General features: G+C 35.6%; 1 protein-coding gene across 1 annotated transcript; it reads right to left on the bottom strand.

Annotated features, from left to right (window-relative positions):
• Positions 1–16,912: 16,912 nt before the first annotated feature.
• On the bottom strand, positions 16,913–21,289 carry LOC111810455 (exopolygalacturonase-like). Its single transcript, XM_023697163.1, has 4 exons — positions 20,942–21,289; positions 18,009–18,161; positions 17,220–17,735; positions 16,913–17,137 (listed from the first exon to the last, which is right to left on the bottom strand). The coding sequence occupies exons 1-4, from the start codon at positions 21,287–21,289 to the stop codon at positions 16,913–16,915; spliced, it is 1,242 nt and encodes a 413-aa protein (XP_023552931.1).
• Between the last annotated feature and the right edge of the window lie 537 nt (positions 21,290–21,826).

Genomic DNA, 21,826 nt, shown 5'->3' on the forward strand with positions numbered 1-21,826 from the left:
TGGGCTCCAACGATTCAAGATTAACCGATTAAACTCATTAACCTGGTTAACCAACATTCGTTAACTACTAGGACACTCCACTATAGCCTAGTAGTTGCACTCCCCTCACTATAGATATATTTCTGTCCATTTGATATAACCATGATTAGTAAGTCGATCCTTCACAGGTTGTTCGTAACTAGAGCTGGGTCAATTTACCGTTTTACCCCTGAAGTTACTTCTTGTTCCTTATGTCTCACTGATCCTCTAATAAACAATTGGTTTGTGGTCCAACCAGTAAACCGAATCCCTCTCAGGCCAATGAGAGAGTGGGGCCCCTTGTTCAAGACCTGGAGTCAGTGCTTAAGGGAACTACCTTTCTTCTATCCCTAAAAGTGGGTAGGAGTGAATTCCGTCTTGCACCCCACGTCCCCAGCCATTCACCCAGTCTTACCCCTGAAATGGGAGGCCTGTTGAGTCGGCGAACTAGAGCCACTCTCACCTATGCAAATCTAAGGATAATTCCGAATAAACAGGAGTTCATGGTTAGCTCAGGATTAAAACCGAGTTACCTAGGTTATCGAATGAAAAGAAAATCAGTCTCAACAGTAAACGACTTTATAAAGTGAGAGTGGTTTTCTTCATGGTCCGATCTTATGCAATACTTATTGCATAGGACGCCCCCACCCACATGTCTCCACATGCACAATTTAGTGATCACATTGTTTATATCATATACAAAAGTGGGCCGCGTCCATAGTGTCCCCAGAATAAGGTACTCAGCCTTATCCTTATACTATAGATCATTTTGACTATATACTTGATCTTGATCCACTCTTATGTCTCTACATATAGTTCAAGTAATCATACTATAGCCAGAGTGTTCTTAGTTTATTGGATTTAGATTAACGATCGTAAAGTTCACTTTATTCAATAACAATTTTTTACTGAATAAACATCAATAATAACTTTATTGAAAATAGAATATATCTTTGTTTACAAACTATGAGTTTTAGGACATAAAACCCAACATGTTAACCGTGGACTTGAGCTATTAATGGATACACGTAGTATTATTGAGTCATGTCATGAGATGTTTATGCTACTGGAATGTACTTTCATGTTATGTAATATGTCATGTAATGCAAGTCATGTGAGACGCCATGTGATGTAAGAAACATAAATGCGATGTTAGCACTGCTTATGTAATGTCATGTAAGATATGTTAAGGGACCTCATGCATATATGTATGTTACGTGCATCGAGATTCTTCCCCTTTATGATACGAAAGAATGAATTACGATATTTATGTTCGCCATGATATCATGCGGGCCCTTTTCTGTTATGTGGTGTCCGGCGACGTGTAACACGTTGTGTCCGACCAAGTCAGGCCCAGGGGGTATGTATACGAGCCCGCCTGGTTGGTCCATGTACACGTACATGGGCCGTGTGTGAAGGAGTACCACACACTCAACCCTACCATGAATAAGAAAGCGCCCAAGGCTATGAAAAGTTTATGAAAAGTTAGGTTCCGCTCATATGTTGCATGTGTTTGCATTCCTAACCCCAACAGTGGGGTGACTTACTGAGTATTTCATAAAATACTCAAGCTACCTACATTTTTCAGGTAAAGCAAGGCACCAATGTACGGTTGCGCGTAGCTGAGGACACCATGGAAGTTGGAGATGAGATATTTTTAGGAGTTTACGTTTATTGTACTGTTTTAAGTTATAGGTTTGAGTATTGCTTTATTTAGATTTATTTTTGAATTCCGTTATTGAAGGTTTATTTTTGGAGATAGGTTGTTTTGGATTCATGAATCTTTATAAAAGACTTTGTTTTGTTTCCAAGGTTTTTATGACGAGCTTCTGCTTAATGAATTATGTATGCATGGGTGATGTCACTAATTAGGTTTAGAAAATTAGGGGCGTTACACAAACAAATGGTCATCACCATAAAAAGTCACTCGAAGAGATGTGACAAGGATAAAGAGAAGGAAATAGGGGAGTATAACGCTCTGGTACCCGTTACTCATGAACAGTAACTACCCAACATGGTCCATAAAGATGCATGTTAATTTACATCCATAAGGCGTGTGGGCCATATCATCGAGCATGGTGGCGACATTTAAGAGCGTATGGATAGGATGACTCTTGCTGGCATCTACCAAGTAGTCCATGAGGATGTCTTTCTCATGTTGGTAGAGAAAGATTCGACAAAGGTAGCATGGAGACGTAGCAAATAATGCATTTGGGTGTGGAACGGGTCAAAGAAGTAAAGGTGCAAACCCTAAAGAGTAAGTTCAAGGCTATACACATGAAGAACTATGAGTTGGTAGAATATTTAGCCATGAACGGTACAACAATCGTCATCAACATCCATTCACTAGGTAATAGGGTTGAGGAGTGATGTCTTTTGGCGGAGGAGAAATAGTCGAAGAAAATTTGTTGGAAGAAAAAAAAAACAGCACAAGAAAATAACATAAATACGAAAAAAATGAAAGTTGGGATTTGATTGGATGAAAAATAAGGTACAAATGTTTCTGATTGTCATATTTAAATAATAATTCTACCCTAAAAAATGATTGTAGCCAACAAATTTTGAGCCACTTCAACAAATATTGAGCCACTTCAAACATGACATCTCCCAGTGGACAACTAAAAACATGGTAATCCATTACAACGGTGAAAAGATTCAACTAACTAATTTGACCAAAAACTTAATAAACTAAATATAGAAAACGACAGGCTTTTAAGATCCCAACCTCAAAAGATTGCTTCAAGTTTTCCCCCAAGAGTCATGCAGATTGTTACCGATCGAGTAGTTTGGTGACCTCAAGAGCATGTCAATTGAGGTCATTGATCGTCTTAAGTTCATGAGAAGAGACTTTATGGCTGTAGCGATAGAGATGAGGAGAAACATCTCTTACTTACACAAAAGGAGTGGCTTACACAAACGAAACAAAAAAAAAAAAGATTTAGTTGATTCTTCCTTTTCAGTAAAGGGATGCAACGGCCACACCAAAAAAAAAATAGAGGTTGTGGACATGGTTACAGTCGTGGCCACGGATGTAGTGGTAGAGGAGGCTGTGATAATATCTCTCAAACTCATGACAATATCATCTCCTTGAAGAGAAAGGCACGACCAAGTGTTACTCTTGTGGAAAATGCAAGCATTATGTAGTGGAGTGTTGTAACATCATCTCCTCACATTCATGCATGACAAAGAGTTTGCACTAATGTTGGCCGGGAAGATGTCAAACCTCTTGTTTCTCAATAAAGAGGAGGTTATGAAGAAGATTGACGTGAACGATCATTGACATGAATGGAGATTGAACAAAGTTCAAAAAGCTTTATAAGAAACTTATTGGAAATATGAAGCTTGGCAACAGATCAATTGCACCGATCCAAGGCAAAGGATCCATCTTGGTCCAATGCAAGAATGAAGATCAATGTCTACTGACTAAGGTATACTACGTCCCAAGCTTGAAGACTAATATTATTAGCCTTGGTCAAATGACAAAAGAAGACAAGAGAATGGAGTTAGTCGACTTGTTCCTCAAAATGTTCAACAGAAACATAGTCCTAAAACTAAGACCATTAACATCTTTTATAACCCTCCATTAGCATTGGTGGAGAAATAGGAAAGAAGAAAGAATGGAAGAAAAGAGCTAAGAAGAAGTCGGAGGCTACTTTAGTCAACGAAGAGCAACCTATAAGTTGGTGCTTCATTAGACTTATCAACTCAACAAATGAGACCCAGAAGAAGGTCACCAAAGCATAATAAAAACGGGGCATCAAACTTGTCATCTCAATCAAAGAGACTTTAGAAGCAGGCCCAAAATGAAAGAAGACTCCAATGAATTTATGAGAGTAATGGAAGAAATTCCATAGAAAATTTGTTAGTGCTTTCTACCCTAAAATATTCTTTAAATATATTTTACATTCACAACAACAAAAGTAATCGAAAACATTAGGGCTAAGATTCTTCGGTACAAAGAAATTTTCCCCTCAAAGTCACATATCATCATCTTATCATATACTAATCTTCTCGATTAGTAAATTTATAAAGAAAAATTAAAAATATTTTATGTTTTAATCATATACAAACTTATAATATATGATACATTCATTGACATGGTACATACAAATGATTTAAATTTGTTTTAATAGTGTTAGCCTAATAAAATACTAAACTTTATCTATATTATACCTATAGTTTGACACTAACTAATATAGAGAATAGCACAAATTCATATCAAATTTTTTTTTCTTTTTTTTTAAATAAATATTTTATAAGATATAAGTTTTTATTCGGTGTCTAATAAATATTTAACTTATTTAATCTTTTTTAATCACATATCTATTAAATAAAAATTTTAAAAATTTAAGATTGAATTAACCAAAACAAAATAACAATAAAATTTTTGTGGGATAGAAAAATATTTATCACAAATTTCTTTAAATAGAATAAATTTTTTAAAATAATTTTCTAAATAGAATTAATTGAAGCCAGATGAATTTAGTGCTAAAAATTCAAATAATCTATAATTATAGAAAAAGAAATTTGAAACAACATGTCTAAATTCATTAGATTTTTATTTCTAAATAAAAATTAGATTTTGATAACTATTTCTTTTCATTTCTTTTTTAGACATGAGAATAATCTGAATTAATTTATATGCAAAGTTGTTAAAACGATATTGCTTATTGATAAGTAAAAAAAAGTGATTAATAAAATGTTGATTGGAAAGAAAATATGAAAATAACTAGTTGTGGGTTGAGTAAGTATAGTCCGGAGTGGAGTGTCACAATCCATGATGCGACTGTGACTCGAAAAATATCATAAAAAGTGATGACTAGTTTTATTAGGGAGAGTGTCACAACCATACTATGAAAATAATACATAGTGACCTCTATGTATAGACAGATCCGGTGGCAACCCTCACGTGGCACCTATCCAACCATGTGAAGGCTGAGACAGACAAGTGTCATGCTATGATCGAGGAAGATAGTGCAGCATCCAACATAGCAAGAAGAGTATGCATTAGAGTCCAGCTGAGGGACAAGCAAGATTGGAGGCCGAGGGAAGACTAGAGTGTAAGAAAAGACGAGTGTAAGAAAAGACGAGTGCAAGAGACAAGCACAAAGAGGGCTAGGTAAGGTTTCGAGTCATAACCTCAAAAGTTGGAGTTCCAGTATGAGTTTTGACATATGAGTTTGGAGCTAAGTCCATCTATATAAATGATGAAAGCTTGCAAAATTTGGTGTTAATCGAATACCTGACTGACTCTCTATGAGATTGTATGACCATTTGCCAAAATTACGTCTACTTCTATCTAACAAAAAATGCCTCAAAATGTACTATATGGGGTGACATGATGTCAGTTCTCCACCACCTTGGACCCTACGGCTTAAGTGAGCTACCGCATGGCACACACGTATATCATGGAGTGGGTGCGTTGAAAGACGAACGTCTTGGGCGTTTTCCATTGAAAATAGATTTTTTGAATATACTATCAGACGACATGAATGTGTCAATATTGCACTCGAACACATGAGTCAAAGGTTGATATATGTGGACGTTATCTAATACAGTATCCATAAATGACTCAGCATGGACATGAGAGGGTTCATGCCTCGATAATACTCATATGTATGGATATTTGGAGCGTTCTAATAATAAAGATGACTAATGGATCGATTCTCGATAAATGTGTTCAAGGAAGCAACAAGGATTGATGACATCATGGGACTTAGTATGACATCATGAAACGTGGTTGACATTGTTGGAAATGAAGATGACAATATGAGATGAGACATTGCTTCCAAAGGACCTTGGCTTAGAGTAGAGGTAAGGTCGAGTTGAATGACTTTGCCTAAAGTATTGACAAGTCGGCTAGAGTCACAATGAACGAACATGCATGCACAGGTGGCATATGTGCTCAAACAAGCTTTGTTTCCTTAGAATTGTATTCGGTCAATAAAGGAGAATCTCGTCCAAGATCTGACAAAGTTGTAAAGGTAGGTAAAAATTATAAATGGGGCTTAAGTTTCTCCTAAAGCTTATCATAAATATGTCAAGATCGTGACAAAAAGGGACGGTTTTTAAGTCCACTCAATGACTTCACTAACTGCACATTATTCTTTTGAAATTTTTGATGACTAACAACTACTTTTACTTCAAACCATTATGAGTTCTCTTCGCAAGAAAGTATTGTTGGTGGGGTGCTTTAATCCAAGTGTTGGATGAGAAGAAATTGAAATAAAGGGACCATCTTAATTTAATCAATTAAAGTAAAATTCTTTCAAACATATATAACATCATATGAAATCATGTAAACATTGAGATGGAATGTAATCAACGTGGCACTCATAGAAATAGAATCTAACGATATCAACATCGAACATGACACCCACACAAATAGAATTAACAATATCAACATCATTCGATGTTTTGCATCGAAGATGGTTACATCTCTTTAAATCCTAGAAGTAGATATGTTAATTGCGATTTTGATCACACACAACAATTTTGAGCTGCATCTTAAAGAGACAGACATCATTAGAATCACAAGAAGAGACTCGTATCCTACAACATAAAGAATGAAATTATGACCAAATCCTTTCTCAATCTCCAAATTTATGACCAAATCCTTTCTTAATCTCCGAATCAACAATGTTTTTGCTCCATTTTTTCTTTAATTTAGAAAGTTTCAACATTTATTAAAAGTTTTAGAGACCAAATTTTAACAAAGTGTAAAAAGAAAAAATAAATGTTTGAGATAACTCAGATGACCTAGAAAAAATAATATAAAAATTGAAAAATGTTTGTCAAAGGTAACAGAGGGACAAAATAGTAATTTTGTCTGAATCAAGAACTGTCGCGCCCCCACACGCACGCACACGTACACACACGCACGCGTGCGCGCGCACACACACGTTTCCGTAAGAATGCAATTATTTTGATGTGTGGTTTTTAAAAATTATAAGAAAATTCATTCGGAAAGTTGGATTAGTGATCTACAACATTGATGAATAAGCTAAAGTTTTTTGAATCATGAATGATAAGTTAAAAAAATATAAAGAAAATAGGTTGAATTATGGTTTCGATTTGTTTTTGGTTAACTCAATGCCGGGTAGAGAGAAGAATCGTGCCACTCAACGAATGGAATACAATAGAGCGCGTATGGACCTGGAGAAGACATGTGTTAGTCGTGGAGTGGACAAACACATGTAGCTGCAAGCTGCAACACGCATGTAGATTGACCCATACCAACAGCCGATCTGAAGCTCGCGAATTGAATCGACCCAATCTTGCGTGCCTCTCTGAACGTGACACATGTTTCTCTAAGAACATTCAAAGGCAAACCATGCTCTGACCGCATGCTGATCGACCTATCCACACGTGACTTTTTGCGCTTGTGGAAAACGCTCCTAGTGCGCTTGAGGGCGCCTCAAGGTCCCTAGGAGTTCTAGTTTTGGCCCATTCAAGGTCTTCTTTTGTTTGTTTTTCATTTTGATTTTAATATTTACCTTAACTTTTTTTAACTACAGATCTACCGGTGAGTTTTCGAAAAAATCAGAGCCTCTTAATAACTTACAAGCAAACTCGGGAGAGCACGCAATAACCAAATAAGTAATCACATGTATTCTAGGCAAATAATACTTCTGGGTTCACTTGAAAATGTATGCATGTTAATAATTCTAACTGTAAGTGTATTATACTTGGGGCCTAAAGAGATTAAATAAGCATGAGACTAGTCAAATGTTGTAAGACAAAATTGACCAAAATGTTGCACGGAGAGGTGAATAAGAAAACTGAGAAACAAAATTTTCAAGTTGCTTCAAGAATTAACAAAGGATGAAAGGAACTCATTTTTTAAACTGGTGACTGGTCTGGATACCTTCTCCCAAGGAGTGATTCTTATCTCAAAGGAAAACAAAGTTACATCTAAGTGGGGATGTCCCTTACTAATTTCTTGAAATAATTAATATTAATGCCTACAAAAGTGATCTTCTAGGAGAATTTTTAGTACATTCTCATTTCAATGATGATGACTTGAGTTCTTTCCTGATCCCAGGATAATCCTTTTAAAGAGGGGAAGATGATATGGATCATGGTGTTCCAAATGATCCAATTGGACTTATTACACGATCCAATGCCAAGAATATTCAACAAACATTTATTCTTCATCTACAAAATTGGATAGGCTCGATTCAACATCCATTTCTTGTGTTACAAGCTGATCCTATTAAGGAATGACCATTTGGAGCTTCAAAAGTGAATATTTGCCCGGACCATATAGACGAGGTTGTTATAAATAACACTTATTTATTTATTATTTTACTTCCATAAGTTTTTTTTAGTGGGCAAAGGTGGAAAGTTTCTGTCAAAATGACCGTAACTTTTTTGAGTGCATATTTGAAGGGCAGTGGGGAGTAACTTTCCAATCATGACCACCAACTTCTTTTTTAGTTGGAATTTGAAGAGTTGAATTTCCTTTCTGATGAGTCTATAAATACCCACGTATAAGTATGTAAAAGCAATTTTTTTTTTAAATGAATAAAATTGAGCTCACAATTTCAAGCTTTCACCCTTTGAGTATCATTTATTTCATTTTTATGTTTCAACCAATTCTTGTTGTAGATTGTATCTGAGTCATTCAATTAAGTCGTGATCAAATTTGATTTTGGAATGACTCAATTTAGAATAAGGTTTCAAACAGGGGTGTATATGGTTCGGGTTGGGTTGGGTTGAGGGATTTATTTGACTCAACCCAAAAGTTCGGGTTGGTTGGATTGGTAACCCAACCCAACCCGAAACTTTTCACAACCCGATCGAACCCAACCCTCTATTTTCGGGTTGGGTCCAGGTTGGGTTGTTAATTTTTTTTTAAAGTTTTATTTATCCACAATTTATAATTTTTCGGATTCAATTTTATATAAAATATTTTAAAAATTTACAAACAAACACAAATCAATTCATATTTATTCAAAAAAAAAAATTCAATAAAAAACAACGAGCGAAAATTGTAACATATTAACATCGTTCGAGTGAAAATTGTGACATATTAATATAGTTCAACATGTCATAAAACTAAAGAATGCTAAGTACCGATATTTCTTGAAAATGAAAAAATAGAAAAAATATAAAGATATATCATGAAATTAAATAAAGAATAAAAATGATTAGTTTAAAGATATTGTATATAACCAAAAAAAAATATAAAAATATTTTAATTGAAATATATTTACTTATACGTGATTTGATAAAGATAGATAGCCCTAAACTATTAGAAAAATTATATATATATATATATATATATATATAAATTGTGATATAATAACTTAGTACAAATAGAAAATAAATATATTAGAACATAATTCGTGAACATTCAACTAACCAACTAACCAGGTATAAAATTATTGGTTTATTTTAAATATATTTAAACTAAAATTTAGAATTACTTGTTTATCTTTAATCCTCATCCTCAGTTATATATATAATTTATGAACATATAATGGTTTGTTAATAAGGTATTTTTAAAATATATATATATATATATATATATATATATATATATATATAAAAGAAAAAAAAATGTTTTTGTATATATATAAATTATGAAAATATAATCCTTCATTAGTAAGGTATTTTTTAAAAATATATATAATATAAAAGAAAAAAAACATGTATTTGCATATATAATATATATAATATAAAAGAAAAAAAACATTTATTTGCATATATATAATTTATGAAAATATAACTGTTTGTTAGTAAGGTATTTTTAAAAAATATATATAATATAAAAGAAAAAAAAATATTTATTTGCGTATATAGTTTATTAAAATATAATTATTGGTTAGTAAGGTATTTTTAAAAAATATATAACATAAAAGAAAAAAAAACGTATATATATAATTTATGAAAATATAATTGTTTGTAAGTAAGGTATTTTTAAAAAATATATATAATATAAAAGAAAAAAAAAACATTTATTTGCATATATATAATTTATGAATATATAATTAGTAAGTTATTTAAAAAAAATATATATATATATATATAAAAGGAAAAATAACATATATTTAACTAGATTCCAAACTCAAGCGTGAGTTTTTTAGACCAGCCAAAGTACCACTCTAGCAAACTTATTATAAATAAATTTTCTTAATATATTTTATATATTTAAATTTTGCTCGAGTCAACTCGAGGGTTTTACCCACGAACCCGAAATCGAACCGATTCAGTTCGGGTTCAGAAAAATGAACTCAACCCTATCCGAAATGCTAATCCACCCAACCCAACCCTTGTAGTTCGGGTTGGGTTGGTCCGGGTTGTCGGGTTGCCGGGTTGAATACCCCTAGTTTCAAATATTGTTTCTAGATCTTTGATGTTATGAGGAAATTTAATTCTACTCTTATCTCTTAGTTGATCCGAATATTGTATAAGGAGGTGTTAGTTTCTTTGATTCAAAGGTTCTTTCTTCAACAAACTCTTAGATAGTTGGGCTGAGAATTAGAATTGTCTTATCAATAGGCCATGTTATGGTTTTAGAGGATAGGTCTCATCACTATATTGTGTGATTGCATTACTAACCCCAATAGTGGGGTGACTAACTGAGTATTTTTTATGATACTCGAGCCATGTGCTACTCTTGTTTTTTGGGTAAAGGCAAAGCTCCCTTGCATGGATGACAGTGAGTGCTAAAACAACCATGGAAGTCAAGATAAGGCAATAGTATACCTTAATTTTCATTTAATAGTTAATAGGTGGATCTTCAATTTCGTATTCAAAGACTGTTATTTTTATTTTCTTGTTTTAAATTAAATGTGTAAGTCCATGGCTTCATTTTGAAATGTTTTATTTTAATTTTTTTGTATATGTTATTTAAGTCATGCATGTGGTGACGTCTCAAATTTAGACAAGAAAATTAAGGGCATTATAGTTGGTATGAGAGCCCTAGGTTTTTAGGTCCTTTAGACCGGCCTACGATGTAGGCCAAGCATACTTCCATGATCCTCCAAAAGACATATCGTCACTATGTTTATTATTTTTAAGATAATAGTTTGTTTAGTTAAATGATGCATGTTGTTGATTGGTTATGATAATGCAAAGTTAGACGTGTTATGTCAAGTATGTTAATATGATTATGATAATGCAAAGTTGTCATGACTTGTTTGATGTATTTATGAGATTGAGAAGAAGAGTATGTAATGTATGTAAGTTGAGTATTATAGACTTAGTACATTATGTGCTGTATATAGATTATGTCATCTAGAGGTCGGGAAATAAGGCATAGAGGATGACCCCCTACTAGAGGTAAAGGTAGGGATAGAAGAAGTCTGGTCTATAAGGGATCAATCAATCAACCTGATGAAATGGGGCCACCCCATTGCCCGTGGCACCCCAGGCTGCACCAAATCCCACTGGGGAATTATTGCAAGCAGTTATGCAAACAATAGTAACAATTCAACAGGGTAACACTTCACCGTCAACCAGAAAGGCAATATACATATGAGACTTCAGGGGGAATGACACTCATATCTGTAGTGGGACTATGGAGGATCCATAGTGGCACAGTTTTAGTTGTCGTCAATAGATACAGTGTTCGAGTTGATGAATTGCTCAAATGATCAGAAGATACGATGTGCAGTTGTGATGTCCCACATTGGTTGGGGAGGAGAACAAACCACAATTTATAAGGGTGTGGAAACCTTCCCCTAGCAGACGCGTTTTAAAGCCTTAAGGGGAAGCCCAAAAGGGAAAGCCCAAAGAGGACAATATCTGCTAGCGGTGGATCTGGGTCGTTACAGCAGTATTCATGTTGTGAGGCAACATAGAGTTATGGCAGGAGTTTACCTACGAGTTTCTTAGTTGTGAGGGAGGTGTAATCTCGTGGATGGACTTCAAGAATGCCTTTTCGGAAGAACATTACTCGGAAAATTCTCAACTCCACAAATAGCAAGAGTTCACACAACTGATTCAAAAAGGACGTTCAATCACTACGTATGCAAGGGACATTATGAGAACGAAACGATTCGCTCCAGAGTTGGGACAAAAATGACGTTATGACCAGATTGACCCTCATGACCAACCTCAGGCCTGAAATTGCGCTGGATAATCTTGGTAACTAGGAAAGGGGTCCAACCAACGTTATGACCAGATTGACCCTCATGACCAACCTCAGGCCTGAAATTGCGCTGGATAATCTTGGTAACTTGGAAAGGGGTCCAACCAGCATGAATCTTGGGGAAATAGCTCAAAGAAACTTCTTGACAATGGAGCTCTCCTCCACCATGTCGCCTAATTAACAGATCCTTGACATGTTCCACACCCATATGCATTGTCGAGTCCTTCTCTACAAACATGAGAAGGACGTACTCTAAGACTGTTTGGCAGATGGCGGTCATGCTGCGTAGTTACTCTTCGTGAGTAATGGGTACTGGATAGTTACATCCCTTCCTTCCCATATGCATTGTCGAGTCCTTCTCTACAAACATGAGAAGGACGTACTCTAAGACTGTTTGGCAGATGGCGGTCATGCTGCGTAGTTACTCTTCGTGAGTAATGGGTACTGGATAGTTACATCCCTTCCTTTCCGCTCCTTATCATTGTCAAATCTCTCCCGTGACTTTGTCTGTGTTAAGAATCATGGATCGCCACAATGGTATGATATTGTCCACTTTGAGCATAAGTTCTCATCGCTTTGCTTTTTGTTTCCCCAAAAAGCCTCATACCAATGAAGATGTATTCCTTACTTATAAACTCATGATCAATCCCTTAATTAACCAATGTGGGACTCCTCTCCCAACAAGCCTCAATAGGAGCCCTCGAACAAAGTACACCCCCTTTCTTCTACACTTGAGTCACTTTTCACTGCACTTTTGAGACTCACAACTTCTTTGTTTGAAATTTAAGGATTCTCTCCTCTCCCAACAAGACTCAATAGGAGCCCTCGAACAAAGTACACCCCCTTTCTTCTACACTTGAGTCACTTTTCACTGCAGTTTTGAGACTCACAACTTCTTTGTTTGAAATTTAAGGATTTTACAGACTTGGCTAAGTTAAGGGCATAACTCTGCTACCATGTTAGAAATCATGGACCATCACAGTGTATGATATTGTCCACTTTGTGTATAAGCTCTCATGGCTTTGTTTTTTGTTTCTCGAAGATGCCTCATACCAATAGAGATTTATTCCTTGCTTATAAACCCTTGATCAATCCCATAATTAGCCGATGTGGTACTCCTCTCCCAACAAACCTCAAGATGTGTAACCCTTCAACGCTCTTGGCAATCCTACTATAAAATTCATGGTTATATTCTCCCATTTCCATTTTGGCACACTAGGGGTTGCAACAATCCCATCATTCTTTGTCTAAGTGCTTTGATTTGCTGACATACCAGACATTTAAATCTTGATACAAGTTGGTACCACAAGGGTGCAGGACGAACGAGAAATTATGTGCCCCACCTAGTATCTCATTTTTCAGTTCTTCCACTATCGGCAGGAACAAACATCATTGGCACAGTAATCCTCCATTAAACGATGTGGAGAAGCCATCCACGGATCATGTCGTTACCTCATTAAGTATTTTTCCTAACCCAGGGTCTCCTACTTGTTGAACTGTGCGTTGGATTGTCAGTTTGACTAGTTGCGCTCTGATTCCTTCCACCACCATCGTTATCCCAACTTGTTCAAAATTTATCTGTACCCGAGGCTCTATAGTGATTAAAGCCAATGAATGAGTTTTTTTTCTACGTAGGTCATCTGTGACTACATTAGCCTTTTCGAGGTGGTATTGGATGTCGATGTCATAGTCTATCACTAGCTCCAACCACCTTCGTTGTCTTATGTTCAATTATTTCTGAGTGAATAAATACTTTAAACTTTTGTGGTCAATGTAAATCTAAGTTTTCTCTTCATACAATGTGTCACCAGATCTTTAACGCAAATACTATCGCCACTAACTCCAAGTCATGCGTGGCATAGTTCTATTCATAATCCTTCAATGGTCATGATGCTTGTACAATGACATTTCTGTGTTTCATTAACACACATCCTAGTCCCTTCTTGAAAGCATCACTGTAAATTACTGTAAATTACATAGTTTCTCCTGTCGTCGAGCATCGTGAGTACTGGTGTAGTCATTAGTCTACCCTTCATATCTTGAAAGTTCTCTTCTCCCAAAAGTTAAACAAGTTTTTAAGAATTACAAATAGCTTGATTTAATTCAATTGTAACTTACGTTATAAGTTTTGATATGATTAAAACATAAAATATTTTTATTTTTCTTCATAAATTTACTAATAGAGAAGATAAATATTTGACAAAATAATGATATGTAACTTGATCTTAATCTTAAGTGACTTGTGTATTCCTACTCATGAGAGCATACATTTGGGTTGCATGGGTAAAATGTTGAATCAAGAAACCTAGTACTAATGATGTTTTTTAAAACATGCCCACGTTCCAAGCTCCTTTGATCAGCAACCAATGTTTTTTTAGAATATGGAATTGAAATCATTGTATTTAACCTCATTTTCCTTCAACTTACCCCTTTAAACCTCAAACAACTCACCAATGAAGTACGTTGGTTTTGACTCTTGCACGGAAACAAATAATTTAAATATAAAGAATAACTTGAGGGGAGAGTTTCTTTCTATTCAAGAATCTTAAGCACAATGTTTCCCATTCTTTTTGTGGTTAAAAGGAAGAATCAACCGTATCTTTTTTTTTTTTGTCTGTCTGAGCCACTCATTGTGTGTGAGTAAGAGGTGTTTCTTCTAATCTCTATCGCCGTTGCCATGAAGCCTCTCCTCATGAACCTTAAGATGACCAATAACCTCATCAATTGACATGTTCTTAAGGTCACCAAACTGTTTGATGGAGGTAACAATCTACATGAATTTCGGGGGACAACTTGAAGCAACCTCTAGATTTTGGTGATCTCCTCAACCTTGTTGCCAAGAAAATGGATGTTGATGATGATCAGTTCATGGCAAAGTATTCTACCAACTCACCATCCTTCAGGCGGATAACCTTGAACTTACTCTTTAGGGTTTTCACCTTGGCTTCTTTGACCCGTTCCACACCCATATGCATTGTTTACTATGTCTCCCAACACTTTCTTTGTTGAATAGTTTTCTACCTATATGAGAAGGACGTTCTCATGGATTGCATGGTACTCCTTAATGTTGTCACCATTCTCGATGGGTCCCACATGCCTTATGGCTATAAGTTAACAGCATTTTTATGGACCATGTTGGGTAGGTACGAGTAATTGGCATTGGAGAGTTATACTCCCCTCCCCTCTTTTCTGCTCTTTATCCTTGCCACATCTCTTCCGGTGGCTTTTTGTGGTGAAGACATTTGTTATGATATGTTGGTTTTGATGGTTGATCCAAGTACACTAAAACAAATAACTAAAATAAAAAAGAACAATTTGAGGGAGAGTTTCACAACACTACCTAATTTCCTAAACTTTCTCCACTTAATATTTACTAATAATTCTCCTAAGAAAAAACACTTACCATTTTTCTGAACATGCTCGAGTTAATAACTACTCACCATTCTCCTAAAATTGTTCCAAGTTAATAACTTATTTTACTAAACTAAGCTTATTGGCTCACAAAATCTACCTAATTGATTTCTTACTTACCCACGTGTATCTGAAGATTCCTTCACCATAGCTTCACCATAGCTACTGCCATAACTGTTTTTTTCATTTTTCGATTTTTTAGAATATGCATGATTTAGACTTTACAAGGGTAATTTGTATGAGAATGCAATTTATGATGTGAAAAATGATTGAAATGGCCTTAGTATGAGAATTTTAAAATGTATGTTTTCTCAATTATTTCCATTATGTTTTAGGTGGTTGATGGTTATTATCTCTTCAGTGAGCTTGCATGTATGCTTTTCGAGGATGCGTTATGTGCTCTAGATTATTGATGGACATTATTGCCTAACTTAGTTAGCTTATATACTTTAGAGAATGAATTCTTTATTATAAATGATTGATAGCATTATCTCCCTAAGAAAGCTTACATGAATATACTGAGTTAAGGATAGAGAACTAGAACTAGGATGGTTTTACCTTTGACCTAGGTGAAAAGTTTTTCAGTAGACTTAGAACCCTAGGATCGTGAGCAGCAATCAGTGGTAAAGACCTTAATGTTCCCAAAAACTAGACTAGCTCGTCTAGAATGTCCTAATTATGTGAGTTGAAGAATTAAACCATCTAGATGCCCTAAGAAACAAGTAAATCTCCATGTCATCCAAGAAAAGTTAAGAAAGTTTACAATGCTAGCAGCATGAAGGGTACATTGGAACCCAATTTCCTTCTATTTCCATCGATACCTTTAGTAGCACTACTCAGTGACCTAAGTCAAACCTAGTAGTGCTCCTGCCACGCGGTAGGTATCTATAAACACATACTATCGAGCTTGACCAAAATCACATAAGATGATGACATGTGTGGCAACATGAGGGGTTACAGTCGTGTGGAGAAACCGGTCAAGAACCAAAACCATAATTCCATAAATCCGTCATGAGAATGGAAGAGGGTCTATCTACCAAGTATTAACTAAATTCTTAACAAAAATTAATGATAGAATAAAATAAATGATTTTCAAACTTGTAGGGTCTAGAGTCCCTGGACTTTTCTTTTATAGGCTTATATTTCTTTGTTTTATTTTTAAAATTAGGTCACATTGTTTTATCTTTATCAACTTTTCTTTCTTCTAACATTATTTCCTTCTATTCATTTTTTTTCTTTAATCATAAAAATCTTCAAAATCTTCAAAATTATTTGATTTCAAATAAAACAAAAGGATTTTCTAAATTGAAAATAATAAAAAAGGAAGCCTTGGATTTTCTTCCTTATTGAAATGGCCCATCTAATTTAAGGAAAAACCAAGAATTAAAGGCAAGAGAAAGGAAGTTGTTTGCCAAAAGCAGAGCCCTTCACATTGTGACAAATAGAAGTTGGTTGGCCACCACCATTGAAGGTGAGGTTAATGTCTTGCAACAGTATGCCTTGGCATGGAAAAACTTGGCTGCATTCAAAATTTACTGCTACTTGGGTTGCTGAAGTCCCCCATATATCTTCATATCTCACATCTTGAATCTGCACTTTTGAGTTACTCTGTCGACCACAAACAACATTCATTGTAATACCATTTTCAGTTTTACTAAAACCTACTGATATCAAATTTGAATATATATACCATTTTATGTTTGTCACAGTCAAGACAATATTTTTGATCAATGATGATAGGATTTTTTACGTCTTTCATTTGGAGATTGATAAAAGTGATCTTGCTAACCACGCTAGAAAATGAAGATGACCATGTTTTGATCCTCACACCGTTAGTCGTGCCAACAAATGTGGAGTTTCTCACTGTGACTTCAGAGACATCTTCTTCATTTGGGTACTTCCCGAGGCTACCGATGCTAATTCCATGACCTGGACCACACTGGACGTCTGTTATGTTGATGAATTTACTTCCATGGTCAAGAGAGATGCAATCGTCTCCAGTGCCAATCATTGAATGCATAATGTTGACACCACTTGAGTTTGAAACGTGAATTCCATCTGTATTGGGGCTGTCTGCTGGAGCTATCACTGTAACGTGATCAAACGTGACATTACGACATCCATGCACAGCAAAATGGAACAACTTGCTATTGGACGATGTTATCTTTGCAATTCTCGCCGTGTTGACATTAAAAAGTTTCATAGTCTACATTGAACCAAACATTATATCATGCACAAGTATATTTTGGTGTACATTTAAAATAAATGTAAAATGATTGCATCGAGCAACCTAACAAATCTAACTTTTTTTTTATTATTATTTAAACCTCAAAATAGACTTACAATTGGACGTTTAGAAGTTTTGGATGACCAAGTTGAAGAACCACCGCCGTTCAAGTTGTCAGGACCGTCAACAAAAAAGTTGTCGACTTGATAAATACTCAGCCAATATTCACCGATGGGCGAAATTCTTGGCAACTGGAGCCAACAATTCACCTTTAATATTCAGACCAATGGATCCTTTACATGGACCTTCAAGCACCAACGGCAAAACCAGAAACCTCCCTTCAGGTACTAAAACTACACCACCTCCGTTATGTCGACAAGCTTCCCTCCATGCCCTACTTAATGCCTGTACAAACCAAATAATCTAATCTACTTTCAACAAAATACCTTAAATTTTAAATTTTATTATTTGAAAATTTAAAAAAAGAATTTAAGGCTGAATTTACCATAAATAATATAAAAATTATATTTACACATGAATAATCCAAAAAAAAAAAAAAAAAAAAAAATTGTTTTAAAAAATTGTTTTATAATAGCCGTGTTTCCAAGAATTGTATTCCATTTCGAAAATGGTATTTTTAAAATAATGTTTCTAATGCTTTTAATTTTCAAAAACTTTTAAAAAAATATAAAATGAAAAATAAAAATGTTACAAAGGTATGAAACATATACTAATATTGTAAATATGAACAAAAAGTTGTTTGAATCGAGCATACACTTTTACCTTCGTGTTATCCGTTTTTCCATCACGAGTTGCACCAAATTGGATGATATCGAACACTTTAGGTTGGGAATAACATTTAGGAATGAAAAGTAAGATGATAATGAACACTAAACATCCCATCTCCGATAATTTCAAATCCATTTTCTCTCTTTTCTCTAAGGTAATTGATTTTTTGTGTTTACTTTTCTTTATTTTTATAACAATATTTTAACAGCCAAAAAAAGAAATCTCTCACAATTGAGATTTTATTCTTCTATTGCAAAATTATGACTGTGTAATTAATGTCAATGAAGTTTTTAAGGAAAAATATCACTCTTTGTCTTCCTCAAATTCTCATCACGAGATTACTAACTTGTCTAGCTAAGTCAAGAAATCGCAGCCATAGCAACAACATTGGAAATACATAGAACCTCTAAAACTAGAGCACCTCCATTATTTGTATATTCGGCTCCATGTCATACTTAAAGCCTTACAAAATAAATGTCACGGCCTAAGTTTCGAGGTTTTGATTCATAGATCGTGATATGACTTACAAATTAAAAGTTTGAAAACAAACATCAAAACATTTAAAAGATGAAACAAAACATTTACCAACTAAACTGTTGTTAAAAGTTTATTATAAAATAAAGACCAAGGAGCTGTACACAAAAAAATAAAGGACAATAACCCCTAACACATAGGACAACGCCCCACGATGAATCTTTTTGTGACCGCATAGCTCCTGAACATTTTCCCACCTTTGCTATCAATTTGTAGTCCCCTAAAAAAGAATAGAGAGTTTTTAGTTAGTATAAACATACTAAGTTAATATACTACTTGTAGACTCTAATCACATCCTTGACCTAGTAAGTTATCACGATCTTTCATCTAGACTTTAGAAAGTTAGGGCCTAGGTTCTACAACTATGTGGGAGGCCTTAAAGTTTCAAACAAATGCTCTTGCTTGACACAAACCAAATCCAGGTCTGAACATCATTTTCTTTCTTTCATCAAACCCAATTGGGGTCGGAAAGTTATTCATCTTTTATGGCATCATGGATCTACTATACCATATATCTAAGTTCTTTAAACTTAGCTAGCTTACATTTACATGAGAGTGAATCATCGTTATCCTAGATCTGGGAGACGAGACCTCATCATAATCATCATCAAGCAAGAGAAGTCACAAGATGAGATGAAGAGGATTCGAATTGAGGTTGTAGCCAAAGGTGGTACCGCGTAGATAGCACAGATGACCGTGCAACCCACCCTACAAAAACGAGTTATTGATGCCCAGAAGTCTAACGAGCACCTCAGCAAAGGGTGGAATCAGACAGAAACAGAGAGACAATGGGGTATTCAATCTCTTCAAACACGTGCTTGTTGTGGCAAAACAGCTTGTGTGTTCCCCGAGATGAGAAAATGCTTAAAGACATCATGACTAAAGCCCATGATACCTCTTATATGTTCCACACAGGAAGTACGAAAATGTATCAAGATCTGAAAGGATGCTATTGGTTGTCAGGGATGAAGAAAGACATAGTGGATTTCATAAGTCGATACTTGACTTCTCAGTAGGTGAAGGCCCCAAGACAGTGCCCAACAGGATTGCTACAACCCTTTAATGTTCCTCAGTGAAAATGGGAAGCAGTTTGTATGGATTTCATCTCGGGTTTGCTAAAGACCAAGCATGGTTCCAACATAATTTGGGTAGTTGTAGACCAACTAACCAAGACATCTCACCTTATTTCAGGAAAGTTCACGTATCGAATGGATCGGTGGGCTCAGTTATATGCCAGAGAGATAGTACGTCTACAAGGAGTACCATTCTCTATAGTGTCAAACTAGGATACCAGGTTCACCTCACAATTTTGGTAAAGTCTTCAGAAAGTGCTAGAAACTCAGCTAAGGTTTAGTACAACATTTCATCCTCCGTTGGACAAACAGGCTGAAAGGCTGAATTAGATCTCAGAGGACATGTTGCAAGCCTATCTCATGGATTTCTCTGGATGCTGGGACGAACATCCACCTCTTATGAAATTTTCCTACAATAACAGTTATTAAGCAACCATCCAGATGGCCCCTTCCAAGGAACTATATAGGCATAGGTGTCGAACACCAATATTTTTGGGATAGGTAAACACGCTGCAATTATTGGGACCAGAGTTGGTTCATGTCACCAACGCAACGGTGTAGAAAATTAAGCAGAGAATACTTACACCGCACAGAGTCAACAGAAGAGCTATGCAAATTTGAGTAGAAGAGACCTCAAGTTCAAATTGGGTGACCATGTGTTCCTGAAAGTAGCTCTTATGAGGGAGGTGTTGAGGTTTGGGAAGAAGGGAAAGTTGAGCCCAAAATTTATATACCCTTTTAAGATTCTAGAAAGATTTAGGTCCGTGGTTTATAGGCCTACCACCAAACCTCGCCGTTGTGCACATTGTGTTCCACTTGTCCATATTGCGAAAGTACATGCCAGACCCTACCCATGTGGTAAGGCATGAAACGATTTCCCTTCTGAAAAACTTCTTTGAATTCCCTGATGATGTACAGTGAAGAGACTGTTTGCTCGTTACTGCAGTCTGTCACACTGGCTAAGAATGTGCATGGACCACTGCGAATCATCTTCCTAGCCTTTAACGTTGTGATGACACTTGTGGTTTTCTTAGAATTGGTTCCCTTGTACGTAAAGCTCTCCCCTAACGGGAGTTTGAGATTCACCATCCGATCCTCACAATCTATAAGAGTGTGATTCTCACTTAACCAGTCCATACCTAATATAACATCAAAGTCTTACATGCTTAATACTATTAGTGTAGCATCTATAACTCAGCACAATAGTGCGACACTACCTTCCTAAGGGTTCAAACTTTAAGTGGGCTAGCTCAATAAATCCCTCCTAGATAAATGAGTGCTTAGAACCAAAGTCAAATAGTATCAAAGCCAAATGACCAAAGACGAGTAATGTACCTGTCACAATTGCGTCAGGTTTGTCGGCTCTCTTGGTTGTGGTTGCATGGGCTACAGCTTGCCTCTATTGTTGTTGGGCTCTCTGACCCCTCTGATTCTGTCCAGCAAGTCGATTGCCAATCTGCTGCAAAGCCCTCAACTTGGCCACCTTTGTAACGTACCTCTGTTCCTGCTCAACATTCCTCCTTGTAAGGGCGCTGACACTTGAGACAATTAGTTCTGCCCAACACTGGGGCTCTTCCTCAGTTATCAGGATGGTTTTGATCTATCCTCTTCCCCTCGACTGAGGTGTTGGGTGTCTGTGCTGATCCTGACAATATTTTTTCAATGTGAGACATG

This window comes from Cucurbita pepo, chromosome 14 (genome assembly GCF_057944985.1).
Source record: "Cucurbita pepo subsp. pepo isolate OVF chromosome 14, ASM5794498v1, whole genome shotgun sequence".
Classification (NCBI taxonomy): Eukaryota; Viridiplantae; Streptophyta; class Magnoliopsida; order Cucurbitales; family Cucurbitaceae; genus Cucurbita; species Cucurbita pepo.